Raw genomic sequence first — 17,005 nt, forward strand, 5'->3', positions numbered from 1 at the left:
TACTTTTTTTTGCACAGGCATCAAGTTCACCAATCTCCGATCTCAGGTATTTAAAACTCGTGGGATGATTTACCTTTTCTCAAGATGCTCATGCTGTACATCTATTTCTTGTATTCACACGCTGTTCCTCATCCTAACTTAAGTTGTGCGAGCAATGACTTTCAGAGCATTCTTGCTACACTCGGAACTTTTTCTTACTGCAATTGGCAAAAATTAGGTCGAAGGGGAATGCGGTTCCACTTCTGAATGAGGTTCCAGTCCCGAATGAGGTTCCAGTCCCGAATGAGGTTCCACTCCCGAATGAGGTTCCACTCCCGAATGAGGTTCCACTCCCGAATGAGGTTCCACTCCCGAATGAGGTTCCACTCCCGAATGAGGTTCCAGTCCCGAATGAGGTTCCACTCCCGAATGAGATTCCAGTCCCGAATGAGGTTCCAGTCCCGAATGAGGTTCCAGTCCCGAATGAGGTTCCAGTCCCGAATGAGGTTCCACTCCCGAATGAGGTTCCAGTCCCGAATGAGGTTCCACTCCCGAATGAGGTTCCAGTCCCGAATGAGGGTCCAGTCCCGAATGAGGGTCCAGTCCCGAATGAGGGTCCAGTCCCGAATGAGGTTCCAGTCCCGAATGAGGTTCCAGTCCCGAATGAGGTTCCAGTCCCGAATGAGGTTCCACTCCCGAATGAGGTTCCACTCCCGAATGAGGTTCCAGTCCCGAATGAGGTTCAGGGTGTGCGTCCCCGCAAGCATTGTAATTGAGGCTTTAAAAGTACGATCCCGACACTGGAAAGGTGTACGTTAAGCAGGTGACCGAAAGAGATTGACACTGCTCATGGGAAATTTAAATTATGAAATGCAAGTTGTGATGTCATTACAACAAAAACATAGATATTGTACGCAGTATCCATGTCATCGGTCAAATGTCCAAGTGAGCAATTACCTCTTGGTGATTTGAAAACATCAATGACAAACTTGGTGTGATTACCGAGCCGGCTCGGCCATTCACCTCGAGTACTTTTACGTCATGCAATCTGACCACACATCTACTCGTATTTTTTGTTTTTTTTGTATACAGAATCGAGGCTCGTGTAAGAGCTAACACATTGAACATGAAAACATGCAGACACATAAAACATGCAATGAAGGGAGTGGGAGACAAGAGGAGGAGAGAGGGAAGCACACAAGCACAACAACAGTAGAGAACAGGGACGTCGGTAGATCTGTGGAAAGGGGAGGGCTGGGGGATGAGGGGGGTGGGGGTACACGGTATAAACTACAAAGCAAATGAACACTGCTCGGAATTTCAGGAAAGCAGTTGGGGATTGAAAGAGGTGGATTTGGGGTGTTTTAACAGGGGTAGAAAAGATCAAGGTTTTGGATGGGGGACCTTTGGATTTTGGTTTGGCATTGAGGACCTCCATCCATTGTTGAGACAGCAGAAGCAGCATGTCCAGAGTAGAGTGACCTGGTCTGAATCCAAATTGATGATCGGAGATCAAGCCATTGGAGAAGAGGAAGGATTTGATATCCGAAGCAATGATGGATTCCATGACTTTGCTGATAATTGGAAGCAGGCTGATTGGTCTGTAGTTGCAAGGATCTGTTTTTGCAGCTTTTTGTGTAAAGCGGTAATGTTTGCTGATTTCCAAGCAGATGGAAGATGACCTTGAGAAAACGAGAGGGTGAAAAGAACAGTGAGAGGGTGAGATAGAGTGGTAGAGCAGGATTTTAGAAGCCATGGGCTGATGCCGTCTGGTCCAGTTGCAGAATCAGAGTCGAGGTTTGACAAAAACTTCTCCAACTTGTCAGGAGAGAAGGACACAGAGTCCAGGAGCAGTTGGGTTCGACTGGGTAAGGTGGGTACAGAGAGGGATGCGTTTGGGACACAAGATTTAGAGGCAAACACAGAGTTGAGGCATTCAGCTTTTTCACGTGCGGAGTTAGCTGTGTAGCCGTTTGAGATAAGGGAGGAGATGGAGGGGGAACAAACACCAGAAACAGATTTGACCAGATGCCACCAAGATTTGGAGGAAGGAGACAGGTTTGAGAATTCAGTCTTGAGAGTGGAGAGATATTGCTTCCTGGCTCTCCTGAGGGTAGACACACACTTGTTCCGAGCTTTGTAAAAGGAACTGAGATTTCCTTCAGTTTGATCTTGAACAAAATAACTGAGAGAAACCAGACAAGAGGAGAAAAATATATGTATTTGTCCGGAACTTGTCCCAAACATGCTGTGCCTGTTTATTTATACAAATATCTTTTCCAAACGTTTTACTTTCATCATCCAATCCAGCATCCTGTTAAATATACACCTTCCCTACTTTGTCCATTATCCTATTTATCATCAGAAATGCTGTCATGTGATCTTCCGAAACCTTACTGCAAAAATGTCCCGTCATGTGACAATCATGCAAACGAGGGCCATGCCCCTTCTGCAGCAAAGTGAAGCAAAATGTCCCGTCATGTGACAATCATGCAAACGAGGGCCGTGCCACTTCTGCAGCAAAGTGAAGCAAAATGTCCCATCATGTGACAATCATGCAAACAAGGGCCGTGCCCATTCTGCAGCAAAGTGAAGCAAAATGTCCCGTCATGTGACAATCATGCAAACGAGGGCCGTGCCCCTTCTGCAGCAAAGTGAAGCAAGCCAGTTGAGCCGTGTGCTCAGAATCTGGCAAGCAAATTACAATGGCGCACGTTTACCTGGTAAATGAGGTACACGACGTGAATACGACAAAGCACGCATTGTAAAGCCAAATGTCTGCTACTCGGTGCTCTGAGCGATGAAATCCACAAACGAGCATACAAGTTGTGAAGGGTCATCGGAAAGGTGCAATTTGGCAAAACTGATGAACTGTCTTCTCAATCGGCGCAGCTCTGCCGAGGTCAGGATGTGCTTCAGCTGCAGGTACGAAAGGTCAAAAACGAGCAACTTGCAAAGGCACGTGAGTTGCTGAAAAAGGTATGCAACAGAACACCGCCAACAACATTTATACAACATCAACAGTTGCGACTATTGAGAGATTCTGAATGATTGGTAACGTTCCCCTTTGTTCATCAATCGAAACTTTGCTCAATGCTGGAGTGTGCACTAACCTCATTTAAATCCTCTAACACTCTCAGACGTTTCATCTTTTGCGCATCCGATCACGAAAACAACACCTGGAGTATGCATCGACCTGAAAACACAAGCGTTACGCCTAGGTCCCCCGTCGGTGAAGTGATGTGAGTTGACAAAGTGGAAGACGCAAGGCGGCCATCTTGGATTTTGACGTGGCGACCCAAATTTCAATAGCGTTCTTCCTTATGCGTAGATACACCCACACACCAGATTAGAAGTTAGTAGATCGTTTATTTTTCAAGATATTTCGCTCACAAGGTTCAGACATATATATGGTGGCGGCCATCTTGAATTTTGACGTGGCGACCCAATTTTCAATAGCTTTCTTCCTTATGCCGAGATACATCCACACACCAAATTAGAAGTTGGTACTTCGCTTATTTTTCAAGATATTCTGCTCACAAGGTTCAGACATACATGGGGGCGGCCATCTTGGATTTTGACGTGGCGACCCAATTTTCAATAGCTTTCTTCCTTATGCCGAGATACATCCACACACCAAATTAGAAGTTGGTACTTCACTTATTTTTCAAGATATTCCGCTCACAAGGTTCAGACATACATAGCGTCAGACATACATGGCGGCGGCCATCTTGGATTTTGACGTGGCGACCAAAGTTTCAATAGGGTTCTTCCATATGCCTAGTTGCATCCACACACCAAATTAGAATTCGGTCCTTTGCTTACGCACGCACGGACACACACACGGACGGAGGGGAAAACCATAGTCCCCCTTTCGCTCCGCGATGCGATGGGGGACAAAAAACTGCCTTGAATCAAAGCAATGAGTCATTTGTTTTATCAATAAGCAAGGCCATGTGGTTAAATAAATTAATGTTATGCATTCCCATAATTTCCTGGTATGATTTTGTCTTTGTATAGATAATTGGGGCTCATGGAATATCTGGAATTAGTAAACTGAATGGATCAGGTCGTAACAGGTCACAATGAACAGTTGAGAGAGGGGGGAAACACCAACAGCAGAATTGAAGACCAAGATGGAAGGAGACTTGAACAAACAATGAATGTGCGGATGAATGAGGGACAGGAGAGGATGCACGGGGTGGACAAGATGGATACAGAAGGAAACCCCAAGGAGGGAATACTGGAAATTTGGGAGGAGGGATTGGGGTGGGGTGGGTGTTAATGAGGGTAGAAGAGATCATGATTTAGGATTGGGGATGATTTGACATGAACAGCTGTCTTGAACACCTGGAGGGAAACATGAGATTAAAGAGAATGTGCAAGTTGGTTCCACAGGTGGGAGAAAAGAGTAACAAATGAGTGGAGGTGAGCAGTCATCCTGGATTTACGTAGTTTCACCAGAAGGGGGCTGATGATGGACCATGTGTGCCCTGAAGAAACCTGGGGCAAGTGGAGGGGGAGTGAGGGTGATGGGGGGAAAGCAGGCAAAAGGCAGAGGGTGCAAGACCAGAAAGGAGGAGGTAGAAGACAGAGAGTGATGGCGAAGTGATAGACACATCGACTCAGCTTCAGCACGACAGATTCCAATAATCATGAAGGTTTTGGTTTCCACAACATCAAGCTGAGCAAGGTGTGAGGTAGGGTAGCCCACAGGGGAGAGCAGTACTCCATTAAGCTGCGGAGGTGTGCCAAGGAGAAAGATCATGGTCGATAGTGAGACCCAAGAGTTTGAATGATTGAACTTCTTCAGAAGAAAGTAGATAGGAGAGTTTACCAGACGGTCCTTTCGAAGAGATATAATGAGAGTGTGAGGTTTGTCAGGATTGAAAGAGACATAGTCCAAGTGTTTCACCAGGTTGTGATCCCATCAAAGTCTGAAGAGAGGGAAGAGGCTGCAGCCTGCCGGTCTGAAGGATGAGGAATGTCACCGCAGAGGGTGGAGTCATCAGAAAGTTGATGAAGAGGATTTTCCAGAGAGTCTGAGAGATCGTTGATGTCGATCAGGAATAGGACTGGGCTCAGACCGCTACCTTGGGGAACTCTAATCTTGACAGGAAGAGTACATGAAAGGCTTCTGTTGAGAACCATACTTTGGCTACAAAAGTAGAGGAAATCAGTAAGCATTGTGGGCAGTTGGCCTTGGATGGCATAGGCAGAGAGTTTAGAGAGAACGTGGGATGCCACACTGTATCAAAAGCATGAGATATGGCCAGAGAGACGTCCCTGATCTCATGTCTGACATTGAGGGCCTCCATCCATTGTTGAGCAAGTAGAAGCAGTGTCCTGGTCTCAAACCGTTTTGGTAATCTGAGATGAGGGTGTTGGAGAAAATCAATGATTTCATAGAAACTGCGATGATGGATTCCATGGCCTTGCTCATTATTGGAAGTAATCTGATAGGTCTGCAGCAGTTAAAGGGATCAGGTTTTGCACCTTTTATGTAGTGCAGTGATGTTGATGAATTTCCTAGAAGAAAGAAGATGGCCTAGCACAAATGACAGGGTGAAAAGGGCAGTGAGCGCATGCGCAAGAGCAGCAGAGCAGGTTTGTAGGTGCCAAGTAATGGAACGGATAGCAGAAGAGCATACACCAGAGACAGACTTAACAAGGTGCCACCAGATTTTAGAGGACGGAGACAAGTTTGAAAGTTCATCCTTGATGTTGCACAGATGTTGTTTTCTAGCTCTCCTGAGAGTGGGCACACACCTGTGCACTTTTTGGAATACACTGAGATTGCCTTCAGTCGGATTAGCATTCCAAGTTGTTTCAGAGCAACTGCCTCACCACAGGATTTATTGTACCATGGGTGGAAAGAAGGGGAGGATTAGGGACGACAAGATGGGATGAGGTGCATGGTGACAATTCAAATCGCCACGTATGATGAAGAGCGAGTTGGGATGAAGTGTATGGTGACAATTCAAATCGCCACGTATGATGAAGAGGGAGTTGGGATGAGGTGTATGGTGACAATTCAAATCGCCACGTATGATGGGGAGGGAGTTGAGATGAGGTGTATGGTGACAATTCAAATCACCACGTATAATGAAGAGGGAGTTGAGATGAGGTATATGGTAACAATTCAAATCGCGACGTATGATGGAGGGAGTTGGGATGAGGTGTATGGTGACAATTCAAATCGCCACGTATGATGAAGAGGGCGTTGGGATGAGGTGTATGGTGACAATTCAAATCGCCACGTATGATGAAGAGGGAGTTGCGATGAGGTGTATGGTGACAATTCAAATCACCACATATGAAGAAGAGCGAGTTGCAATGAGGTGCATGGGGACAATTCAAATCGCCACGTATGATGAAGAGGGAGTTGCGATGAGGTGTATGGTGACAATTCAAATCGCCAGGTATAATGAAGAGGGAGTTGGGATGAGGTTTATGGTGACAATTCAAATCGCCACGTATGATGGAGGGAGTTGGGATGAGGTGTATGGTGACAATTCAAATCACCACATATGAAGAAGAGCGAGTTGGGATGAGGTGTATGGTGACAATTCAAATCGCCACGTATGATGAAGAGGGAGTTGGGATGAGGTGTATGGTGACAATTCAAATCACCTGGTGACAATTCAAATCGCCACGTATGAGGCGAGGTTGGGATGAGGTGCAGGTGCATGGTTGGGATGAGGTGCATATGATGAAGAGGGAGTTGGGATGAGGTGCATGGTGACAATTCAAATCACCACATATGATGAAGAGGGAGTTGGGATGAGGTGCATGGTGACAATTCAAATCACCACATATGATGAAGAGGGAGTTGGGATGAGGTGCATGGTGACAATTCAAATCACCACATATGATGAAGAGCGAGTTGGCATGAGGTGCAAGGTGACAATTCAAATCGCCACGTATGATGAAGAGGGAGTTGCGATGAGGTGTATGGTGACAATTCAAATCACCACATATGAAGAAGAGCTAGTTGGGATGAGGTGCATGGTGACAATTCAAATCGCCACGTATGATGAAGAGTGAGTTGGGATGAGGTGTATGGTGACAATTCAAATCGCCACGTATGATGAAGAGGGAGTTGAGATGAGGTGTATGGTGACAATTCAAATTTCCACATATGATGAAGAGTAAGTTGGGATGAGGTGTATGGTGACAATTCAAATCGCCACGTATGATGAAGAGGGAGTTGGGATGAGGTGTATGGTAACAATTCAAATCGCCACATATGATGAAGAGTGAGTTGGGATGAGGTGTATGGTGACAATTCAAATCGCCACATATGATGAAGAGTGAGTTGGGATGAAGTGTATGGTGACAATTCAAATCGCGACATATGATGAAGAGTGAGTTGGGATGAGGTGTATGGTGACAATTCAAATCGCCACGTATGATGAAGAGCGAGTTGGGATGAGGTGTATGGTGACAATTCAAATTGCCACGTATGATGAAGAGGTAGTTGGGATGAGGTGTATGGTGACAATTCAAATCGCCACGTATGATGAAGAGGTAGTTGGGATGAGGTGCATGGTGACAATTCAAATCGCCACGTATGATGGAGGGAGTTGGGATGAGGTGTATGGTGACAATTCAAATCGCCACGTATGATGAAGAGGGAGTTGGGATGAGGTGTATGGTGACAATTCAAATCGCCACGTATGATGAAGAGGGAGTTGGGATGAGGTGTATGGTGACAATTCAAATCGCCACGTATGATGAAGAGGGAGTTGAGATGAGGTGTATGGTGACAATTCAAATCGCCACGTATGATGAAGAGCGAGTTGCGATGAGGTGCATGGTGACAATTCAAATCGCCACGTATGATGAAGAGGGAGTTGCGATGAGGTGTATGGTGACAATTCAAATCGCCAGGTATTATGAAGAGGGCGTTGGGATGAGGTTTATGGTGACAATTCAAATCGCCACGTATGATGGAGGGAGTTGGGATGAGGTGTATGGTGACAATTCAAATCGCCACGTATGAGGCGAGGTTGGGATGAGGTGCAGGTGCGTGGTTGGGATGAGGTGCATATGATGAAGAGGGAGTTGGGATGAGGTGCATGGTGACAATTCAAATCACCACATATGATGAAAAGGGAGTTGGGATGAGGTGCATGGTGACAATTCAAATCACCACATATGATGAAGAGGGAGTTGGGATGAGGTGCATGGTGACAATTCAAATCACCACATATGATGAAGAGGGAGTTGCGATGAGGTGTATGGTGACAATTCAAATCACCACATATGAAGAAGAGCGAGTTGGAATGAGGTGCATGGTGACAATTCAAATCACCAATTCAAATCGCCACGTATGATGAAGAGGGAGTTGGGATGAGGTGTATGGTGACAATTCAAATCGCCACGTATGATGAAGAGGGAGTTGGGATGAGGTGTATGGTGACAATTCAAATCGCCACGTATGATGAAGAGGGAGTTGAGATGAGGTGTATGGTGACAATTCAAATCGCCACGTATGATGAAGAGGGAGTTGAGATGAGGTGTATGGTAACAATTCAAATCGCGACGTTTGATGGAGGGAGTTGGGATGAGGTGTATGGTGACAATTCAAATCACCACATATGAAGAAGAGCGAGTTGAGAGGAGGTGTATGGTGACAATTCAAATCGCCACGTATGATGAAGAGGGAGTTGGGATGAGGTGTATGGTGACAATTCAAATCACCTGGTGACAATTCAAATCGCCACGTATGAGGCGAGGTTGGGATGAGGTGCAGGTGCATGGTTGGGATGAGGTGCATATGATGAAGAGGGAGTTGGGATGAGGTGCATGGTGACAATTCAAATCACCACATATGATGAAGAGGGAGTTGGGATGAGGTGCATGGTGACAATTCAAATCACCACATATGATGAAGAGGGAGTTGGGATGAGGTGCATGGTGACAATTCAAATCACCACATATGATGAAGAGCGAGTTGGGATGAGGTGCAAGGTGACAATTCAAATCGCCACGTATGATGAAGAGGGAGTTGTGATGAGGTGTATGGTGACAATTCAAATCACCACATATGAAGAAGAGCTAGTTGGGATGAGGTGCATGGTGACAATTCAAATCGCCACATATGATGAAGAGCGAGTTGGGATGAGGTGTATGGTGACAATTCAAATCACCACATATGAAGAAGAGGGAGTTGGGATGAGGTGCATGGTGACAATTCAAATCACCACATATGATGAAGAGGGAGTTGGGATGAGGTGCATGGCGACAATTCAAATCGCCACATATGATGAAGAGCGAGTTGGGATGAGGTGCATGGTGACAATTCAAATCACCACATATGAAGAAGAGCGAGTTGGGATGAGGTGCATGGTGACAATTCAAATCGCCACGTATGATGAAGAGGGAGTTGGGATGAGGTGTATGGTGACAATTCAAATCACCACATATGAAGAAGAGTGAGTTGGGATGAGGTGCATGGTGACAATTCAAATCGCCACATATGATGAAGAGCAAGTTGGGATGAGGTGTATGGTGACAATTCAAATCACCACATATGAAGAAGAGCGAGTTGGGATGAGGTGCATGGTGACAATTCAAATCGCCACGTATGATGAAGTGCGAGTTGGGATGAGGTGTATGGTGACAATTCAAATCACCACATATGAAGAAGAGCGAGTTGGGATGAGGTGCATGGTAACAATTCAAATCGCCACATATGATGAAGAGGGAGTTGGGATGAGGTGTATGGTGACAATTCAAATTGCCACATATGATGAAGAGTGAGTTGGGATGAGGTGTATGGTGCAATTCAAATCGCCACATATGATGAAGAGTGAGTTGGGATGAGGTGTATGGTGACAATTCAAATCACCACATATGAAGAAGAGCGAGTTGGGATGAGGTGCATGGTGACAATTCAAATCGCCACATATGATGAAGAGCGAGTTGGGATGAGGTGTATGGTGACAATTCAAATCACCACATATAAAGAAGAGCGAGTTGGGATGGGGTGCATGGTGACAATTCAAATGGCCACATATGATGAAGAGCGAGTTGGGATGAGGTGCATGGTGACAATTCAAATCGCCACATATGATGAAGAGGGAGTTGGGATGAGGTGCATGGTGACAATTCAAATCGCCACATATGATGAAGAGGGAGTTGGGATGAGGTGTATGGTGACAATTCAAATCGCCACATATGATGAAGAGTGAGTTGGGATGAGGTGTATGGTGACAATTCAAATCGCCACGTATGATGAAGAGGGAGTTGGGATGAGGTGTATGGTGACAATTCAAATCGCCACGTATGATGAAGAGCGAGTTGGGATGAGGTGTATGGTGACAATTCAAATCGCCACGTATGATGAAGAGTGAGTTGGGATGAGGTGTATGGTGACAATTCAAATCGCCACGTATGATGAAGATCGAGTTGGGATGAGGTGTATGGTGACAATTCAAATTGCCACGTATGATGAAGAGTGAGTTGGGATGAGGTGTATGGTGACAATTCAAATCACCACTTATGATGAAGAGGGAGTTGGGATGACGTGCATAGTGCCAATTCAAATCGCCACGTATGATGAAGAGGGAGTTGGGATGAGGTGTATGGTGACAATTCAAATCACCACGTATGATGAAGAGTGAGTTGGGATGAGGTGTATGGTGACAATTCAAATCGCCACGTATGATGAAGAGCGAGTTGGGATGAGGTGTATGGTGACAATTCAAATCGCCACGTATGATGAAGATCGAGTTGGGATGAGGTGTATGGTGAGAAATTCAAATCGCCATGTATGATGAAGAGTGAATAGGGATGAGGTGTATGGTGACAATTCAAATCGCCACGTATGAAGAAGAGTGAGCTGGGATGAAGTGTATGGTGACAATTCAAATTGCCATGTATGATGAAGAGTGAGTTGGGATGAGGTGTATGGTGACAATTCAAATCGCCACTTATGATGAAGAGGGAGTTGGGATGACGTGCATAGTGCCAATTCAAATCGCCACGTATGATGAAGAGGGAGTTGGGATGAGGTGTATGGTAACAATTCAAATCGCCACGTATGATGAAGAGTGAGTTGGGATGAGGTGTATGGTGACAATTCAAATCGCCACGTATGATGAAGAGTGAGTTGGGATGAGGTGTATGGTGACAATTCAAATCGCCACATATGATGAAGAGGGAGTTGGGATGACGTGCATAGTGCCAATTCAAATCGCCACGTTTGATGAAGAGGGAGTTGGGATGAGGTGTATGGTGACAATTCAAATCGCCACGTATGATGAAGAGGGAGTTGGGATGAGGTGTATGGTGCCAATTCAAATCGCCACATATGATGAAGAGTGAGTTGGGATGAGGTGTATGGTGACAATTCAAATCGCCACATATGATGAAGAGCAAGTTGGGATGAGGTGTATGGTGACAATTCAAATCGCCACATATGATGAAGAGCGAGTTGGGATGAGGTGTATGGTGACAATTCAAATCACCACGTATGATGAAGAGTGAGTTGGGATGAGGTGTATGGTGACAATTCAAATCACCACATATGATGAAGAGCGAGTTGGGATGAGGTGTATGGTGACAATTCAAATCGCCACATATGATGAAGAGCGAGTTGGGATGAGGTGTATGGTGACAATTCAAATCGCCACATATGATGAAGAGCGAGTTGGGATGAGGTGTATGGTGACAATACAAATCGCCACGTATGATGAAGAGCGAGTTGGGATGAGGTGTATGGTGACAATTCAAATCGCCACGTATGATGAAGAGTGAGTTGGGATGAGGTGTATGGTGACAATTCAAATTACCACTTATGAAGAAGAGCGAGTTGGGATGAGGTGTATGGTGACAATTCAAATTACCACATATGATGAAGAGCGAGTTGGGATGAGGTGTATGGTGACAATTCAAATCGCCACATATGATGAAGAGCGAGTTGGGATGAGGTGTATGGTGACAATTCAAATCGCCACGTATGATGAAGAGTGAGTTGGGATGAGGTGTATGGTGACAATTCAAATCGCCACATATGATGAAGAGCGAGTTGGGATGAGGTGTATGGTGACAATTCAAATCGCCACGTATGATGAAGAGCGAGTTGGGATGAGGTGTATGGTGACAATTCAAATCGCCACGTATGATGAAGAGCGAGTTGGGATGAGGTGTATGGTGACAATTGAAATCGCCACGTATGATGAAGAGCGAGTTGGGATGAGGTGTATGGTGACAATTGAAATCGCCACGTATGATGAAGATCGAGTTGGGATGAGGTGTATGGTGATAATTGAAATCGCCACGTATGATGAAGAGCGAGTTGGGATGAGGTGTATGGTGACAATTAAAATCGCCACGTATGATGAAGAGCGAGTTGGGATGAGGTGTATGGTGACAATTCAAATCGCCACGTATGATGAAGATCGAGTTGGGATGAGGTGTATGGTGACAATTCAAATCGCCACGTATGATGAAGAGCGAGTTGGGATGAGGTGTATGGTGACAATTAAAATCGCCACGTATGATGAAGAGCGAGTTGGGATGAGGTGTATGGTGACAATTCAAATCGCCACATATGATGAAGAGCGAGTTGGGATGAGGTGTATGGTGACAATTCAAATCGCCACGTATGATGAAGAGCGAGTTGGGATGAGGTGTATGGTGACAATTGAAATCGCCACGTATGAAGAAGAGCGAGCTGGGATGAGTGATTAAAAGTTTGTCTGAGAAAAAGAGATGTAAACGGAGTAGTCACTGTTAGAAGGACAGTACAACACGCAGATGAACAAGAGGTGGAAACGGAGGGGAGTCTCAGCCAGAGGCACACCTGGGGTATTGGAGGTGTAAGATCAGTACAAGAGCAGTGAAAAATTGAATTATTGATGTAGAGTGCAACTCCGCTGCTGGGGTGTGGTTTTCTCCATCAAGTACAGCGGTTGCTTAGCTATGAGTAAGTTGATGGATGAAATCAACCAAAGATCTACAGGAAGAGGCACAAGTGACAAGGATATCTTTTTCTTGGTTCCGGGAATAGAAATGGGATCTCCTGGTCCTGTACTCCTCTGTGCATCGAGGATGAGCTGTGAAAACAGTGAGTGCGGAAAGGAACAAGCAATCGGCAAATAAAATATAGTATTGGGAAATCCAGCACAAAACGTAAGGCATTGGCTCCTCTTGGTGTCATGTCAGGGGTGTGGGGGTACCGCAAGTGTGTGGATCATGGGGGTTACATGTGGCATGGGGATCCCTCAAGTGCATTAATCATGGGGGTTACATGTGGCCTGGGGGTCCCTCAAGTGCGTGGATCATGGGGGTTACATATTGTTTGAGGGTCCCGCAAGTGCATGGATCATGGGGGTTAGATGTGGCCTGGGGGTCCCTCAAGTGCGTGGATCATGGGGGTTACATATGGTTTGAGGGTCCCGCAAGTGCATGGATCATGGGGGTTACATGTGTGGCCTGAGGGTCCCACAAGTGCATGGATCATGAGGGTTACATGTGGCCTGGGGGTCCTTCAAGTGCATGGATCATGGGGTTACATATGGTTTGGGGGTCCCACAAGTGCATGGATGATGGGGGTTAGATGTGGCCTGGGGGTCCCTCAAGTGCGTGGATCATGGGGGTTCGATGTGGTTTGGGGGTCTCGCAAATGCGTAGATCATGGGGATTATATGTGGCCTGGGGGTCCCGCAAGTGCGTTGATCATGGGGGTTACATGTGCTTTGGGGGTCCCACAAGTGCGTTGATCATGGGGGTTACATGTGGCATGGGAGTCCCGCAGGTGCGTGGATCATAGGGGTTACATGTGCTTTGGGGGTCCCGCAAGTGCGTTGATCATGGGGGTTAGATGTGGCCTGGGGGTCCCTCAAGTGCGTGGATCATAAGGGTTACATATGGTTTGGGGGTCCCACAAGTGCATGGATCATGGGGGTTACATGTGGCCTGGGGGTCCCACAAGTGCATGGATCATGGGGGTTAGATGTGGTTTGGCCCGTGGGGACGTGGGGGGTGGGGGGGGGGGGGGGGTGGAAGTTCCAACTGGTGTTGTTTGCTGCAGTACTTACATTTACAGACTCTTGTGTGACTTTATCGAGATCATACAGGAAGTTTGAAGATGAAATTGGCTGCTGTATTTCAGAAAAAAAGGAACTTCAAAATCATGTTTTCCCTCAAGTATAAATTGTTCTGTTTCAGACGATAATCAAAGTACGAGGGTTATTAACAGGTTTGTTGTCTGACCAAAAAATTAAATGACCAACAAGAAAGACCAACCACTAAATTTCAAACTTTTGTCAAAGCTTCGAGGTACATAAGTACAGGTACATTCACCTATACATACATTTAGAGTGGATTGATTTGGTGGTGGGGGCCGACGGAGAAAGAGTGCATCACATATGGTCTGGCAAGGAAGTTCATCCTCAGGCTGCACAGTGAACAACGGCCTGTCCCATCGGTTATTTCCATCTGGGGATTCAAATCGCATCGCCAGGTCGTTCAACCTGCACACACCAAAAGGTGACGATAAGAACACCGAGTATAGAGCAATGGTCAACAAACCAGCCGGGAACACGAGTGGCACAGAAGACTTTTGAGGTGTTGTCTGAGCCTGTCTCAACGGCCAACAATCTATTGCGGCAAAAACAACAACAACAACAAAATCGTCTGCACAGTAAACTTTGGTAAAGTAATCTTTACACATCGGCTACATGTCTAACGTGAACAGTGGCCACTTGATTTGCTTCCCTCGGCAACCTTGAATCCGTAAATAACGGTCATCTTGGAGTAAGATTCCAAATCAGTGGGTTGTCGCTAATATAGCTTCCCGGATGCTCATGCAAATGATTCACGCACAAAATGAAAACACCGATGACTTATGAGGGTTGTAAAGTTTGCTGAATGAACACTCGTCAACAATACAATCGATAGTGTAAGGTGCAGGTGTTGTTGTTCACGATGCCGCTCGACACAACGCAGCGTTTAATCGCTACGCTATCCCAATGATTGACACGTCAATCATGCCAAGCAGACTCATTCCGAACGCACCATACAGCTCTGTCCACTATAAATAATGAAATAAACGAAGAAAAATAGGAATAAACTACAACGACACTCTTCGACGTGATGAGGTCGACCGATATGCGTCCGCCCACATTATTACGTCATTATACATACTTGCACAAAGTTTGATTTAAATCCATTCAGCTGTTCTCCAGTTATCACATTTTTACCTGACATGACCTCTGACCTTTGACGTCTTGACCCCAAAATTTAATCAATTCATGTTTACATCATTATACATACCTGTACCAAGTTCTAATTCTCTGATGCCTTGGTATCTCTCCCAGGTTACTCCCTCCTCCGGTATGATAGACCTGAGCCTCGTCCTGGAGGTGGGGTTGCTATCTTTTTAAAAAAACTCTCTTCCTCACTCGCCCTGCACTGCCCTCTCTCCACCTCACCCCCAGGAATACCTTTGGCTACGGCTTCCCCTTCGCTCCCACCTTTTGTTCATATGTGTGTTGTACCGTCCACCAAACAGTGATGACTCCATCTACATCTCGCTGTCTAATATGGACCAACTTCTATCTACCCATCCCAACTCTCTCTTCCTCATATGTGGTGATTTCAATTGTCACCATGCCAGTTGGCTGGGTGTGGGTACCTCTCTCACCAGCCATGGCTCTTCAGCAAAGGACTTCTGCGACTCACTGGGACTGACACAATCTGTCAATTTCCCGACCAACAAAGTAACATCTTCAGTCAACGTCAGGTCAACTCAAGTCAAGTCAACTTCAGTCAACAAAGGAACATCTTCTCAGTCAACGGAGCATCTTCTCTTCTGGACTTGGTTATGACTAACTTCCCTGAAAATGTCTGCTGCTCTTCTTCTGCTCCAATCGGCTCATCTGATCATGTGCTTGTTAAAGTGGACATCTCTCTGACCATTCTCAGAGAGCCTCCTCAGCGTCGACGAGTCTGGCATTCCACTCAGACCAACTGGCACGGTCTTCAAGCAGCCATCAATCATCTGGACTGGTCTCCCATCTCTACCGCCTCTGACATCAACTCATCCTGGGAATTCTTCCAAAGTAAATTGCTCTCTCTCTCATGCACAGATTTATCCCATCTCGTCTTCAGTTGTCAAAATCTTCCTCCCGTCCATGGTACACGGCATCTTGTGGTGAGGGTGTTGCCCAGAAACAATTTGCTTTCGTCTCCTGGAAAGCAAATCCAACGGAAGGAAATCTCATTTCCTTTCACAAAGCCCGAAACAAGTATGTGTCCACCCTCAGGAGAGCCAGGAAACAATATCTCTCCGTTCTCAGGACAGAACTCTCTTATCTGTCTCCCTCTTCCAAATCCTGGTGGCGTCTGGTCAAATCTGTTTCTGGTGTTTGTTCCCCCTCCATCCCCTCCCTCACCTCAAACGGCCACACGGCTGACTCCGCACGTGAAAAAGCTGAATGCCTCAACTGTGCGTTTGCCTCTAAATCTTGTGTCCCAAACCCATCCCTCTCTGTACTCACCGTACCCAGTAGTACCCAGCTGCTCCTGGACTCTGTGTCCTTTCCTCCTGACAAGGTGGAAAAGTTTCTGTCAACCCTCGACTCTGATTCTGCAAATGGACCTGATGGCATCAGCCCATGGGTCCTAAAATCCTGTTCTTCCGCTCTTTCACTCCCTCTCTCTGTTCTCTTCACCCTCTCTTTTGCTCAAGGTCAGCTGCCATCTGCTTGGAAATCTGCCAACATCACCGCTTTGCACAAAAAAGGTGCAAAAACAGATCCTAGCAACAACAGACCAATCAGCCTTCTTCCAATTATTAGCAAAGTCATGGAATCCATCATTGCTTCAGATATGAAATCTTTCCTCTTCTCCAATGGCTTGATCTCTGATCATCAATTTGGTTTCAGACCTGGTCACTCTACTCTGGACAGGCTGCTTCTGCTTTCTCAACAATGGATGGAGGTCCTCAATGCCAAACAGGAAATTAGAGCTGTCTCCCTTGACATATCACGTGCCTTCGATACGGTCTGGC

At 46.1% G+C, this 17,005-nt stretch overlaps 1 protein-coding gene across 1 annotated transcript in view; it reads right to left on the minus strand.

Annotated features, from left to right (window-relative positions):
- Positions 1–2,195: 2,195 nt before the first annotated feature.
- The window catches only part of KTI12 (KTI12 chromatin associated homolog), a 111,220-nt gene continuing 96,410 nt past the window's right edge, over positions 2,196–17,005 (minus strand). Inside the window, exons 6-9 of the mRNA XM_068107059.2 lie at positions 14,306–14,465; positions 14,031–14,093; positions 12,978–13,046; positions 2,196–2,904 (exon numbers count right to left, since the gene is read on the minus strand). Of these exons, the coding sequence (XP_067963160.1) occupies positions 2,761–2,904; positions 12,978–13,046; positions 14,031–14,093; positions 14,306–14,465 (436 nt within the window). The 3' untranslated portion in view covers positions 2,196–2,760. The remainder of the gene's footprint in view (positions 2,905–12,977; positions 13,047–14,030; positions 14,094–14,305; positions 14,466–17,005) is intronic.

This window comes from Myxine glutinosa, chromosome 2, assembly GCF_964187855.1.
Source record: "Myxine glutinosa chromosome 2, kmMyxGlut1.1, whole genome shotgun sequence".
In the NCBI taxonomy this organism is placed as follows: Eukaryota; Metazoa; Chordata; class Myxini; order Myxiniformes; family Myxinidae; genus Myxine; species Myxine glutinosa.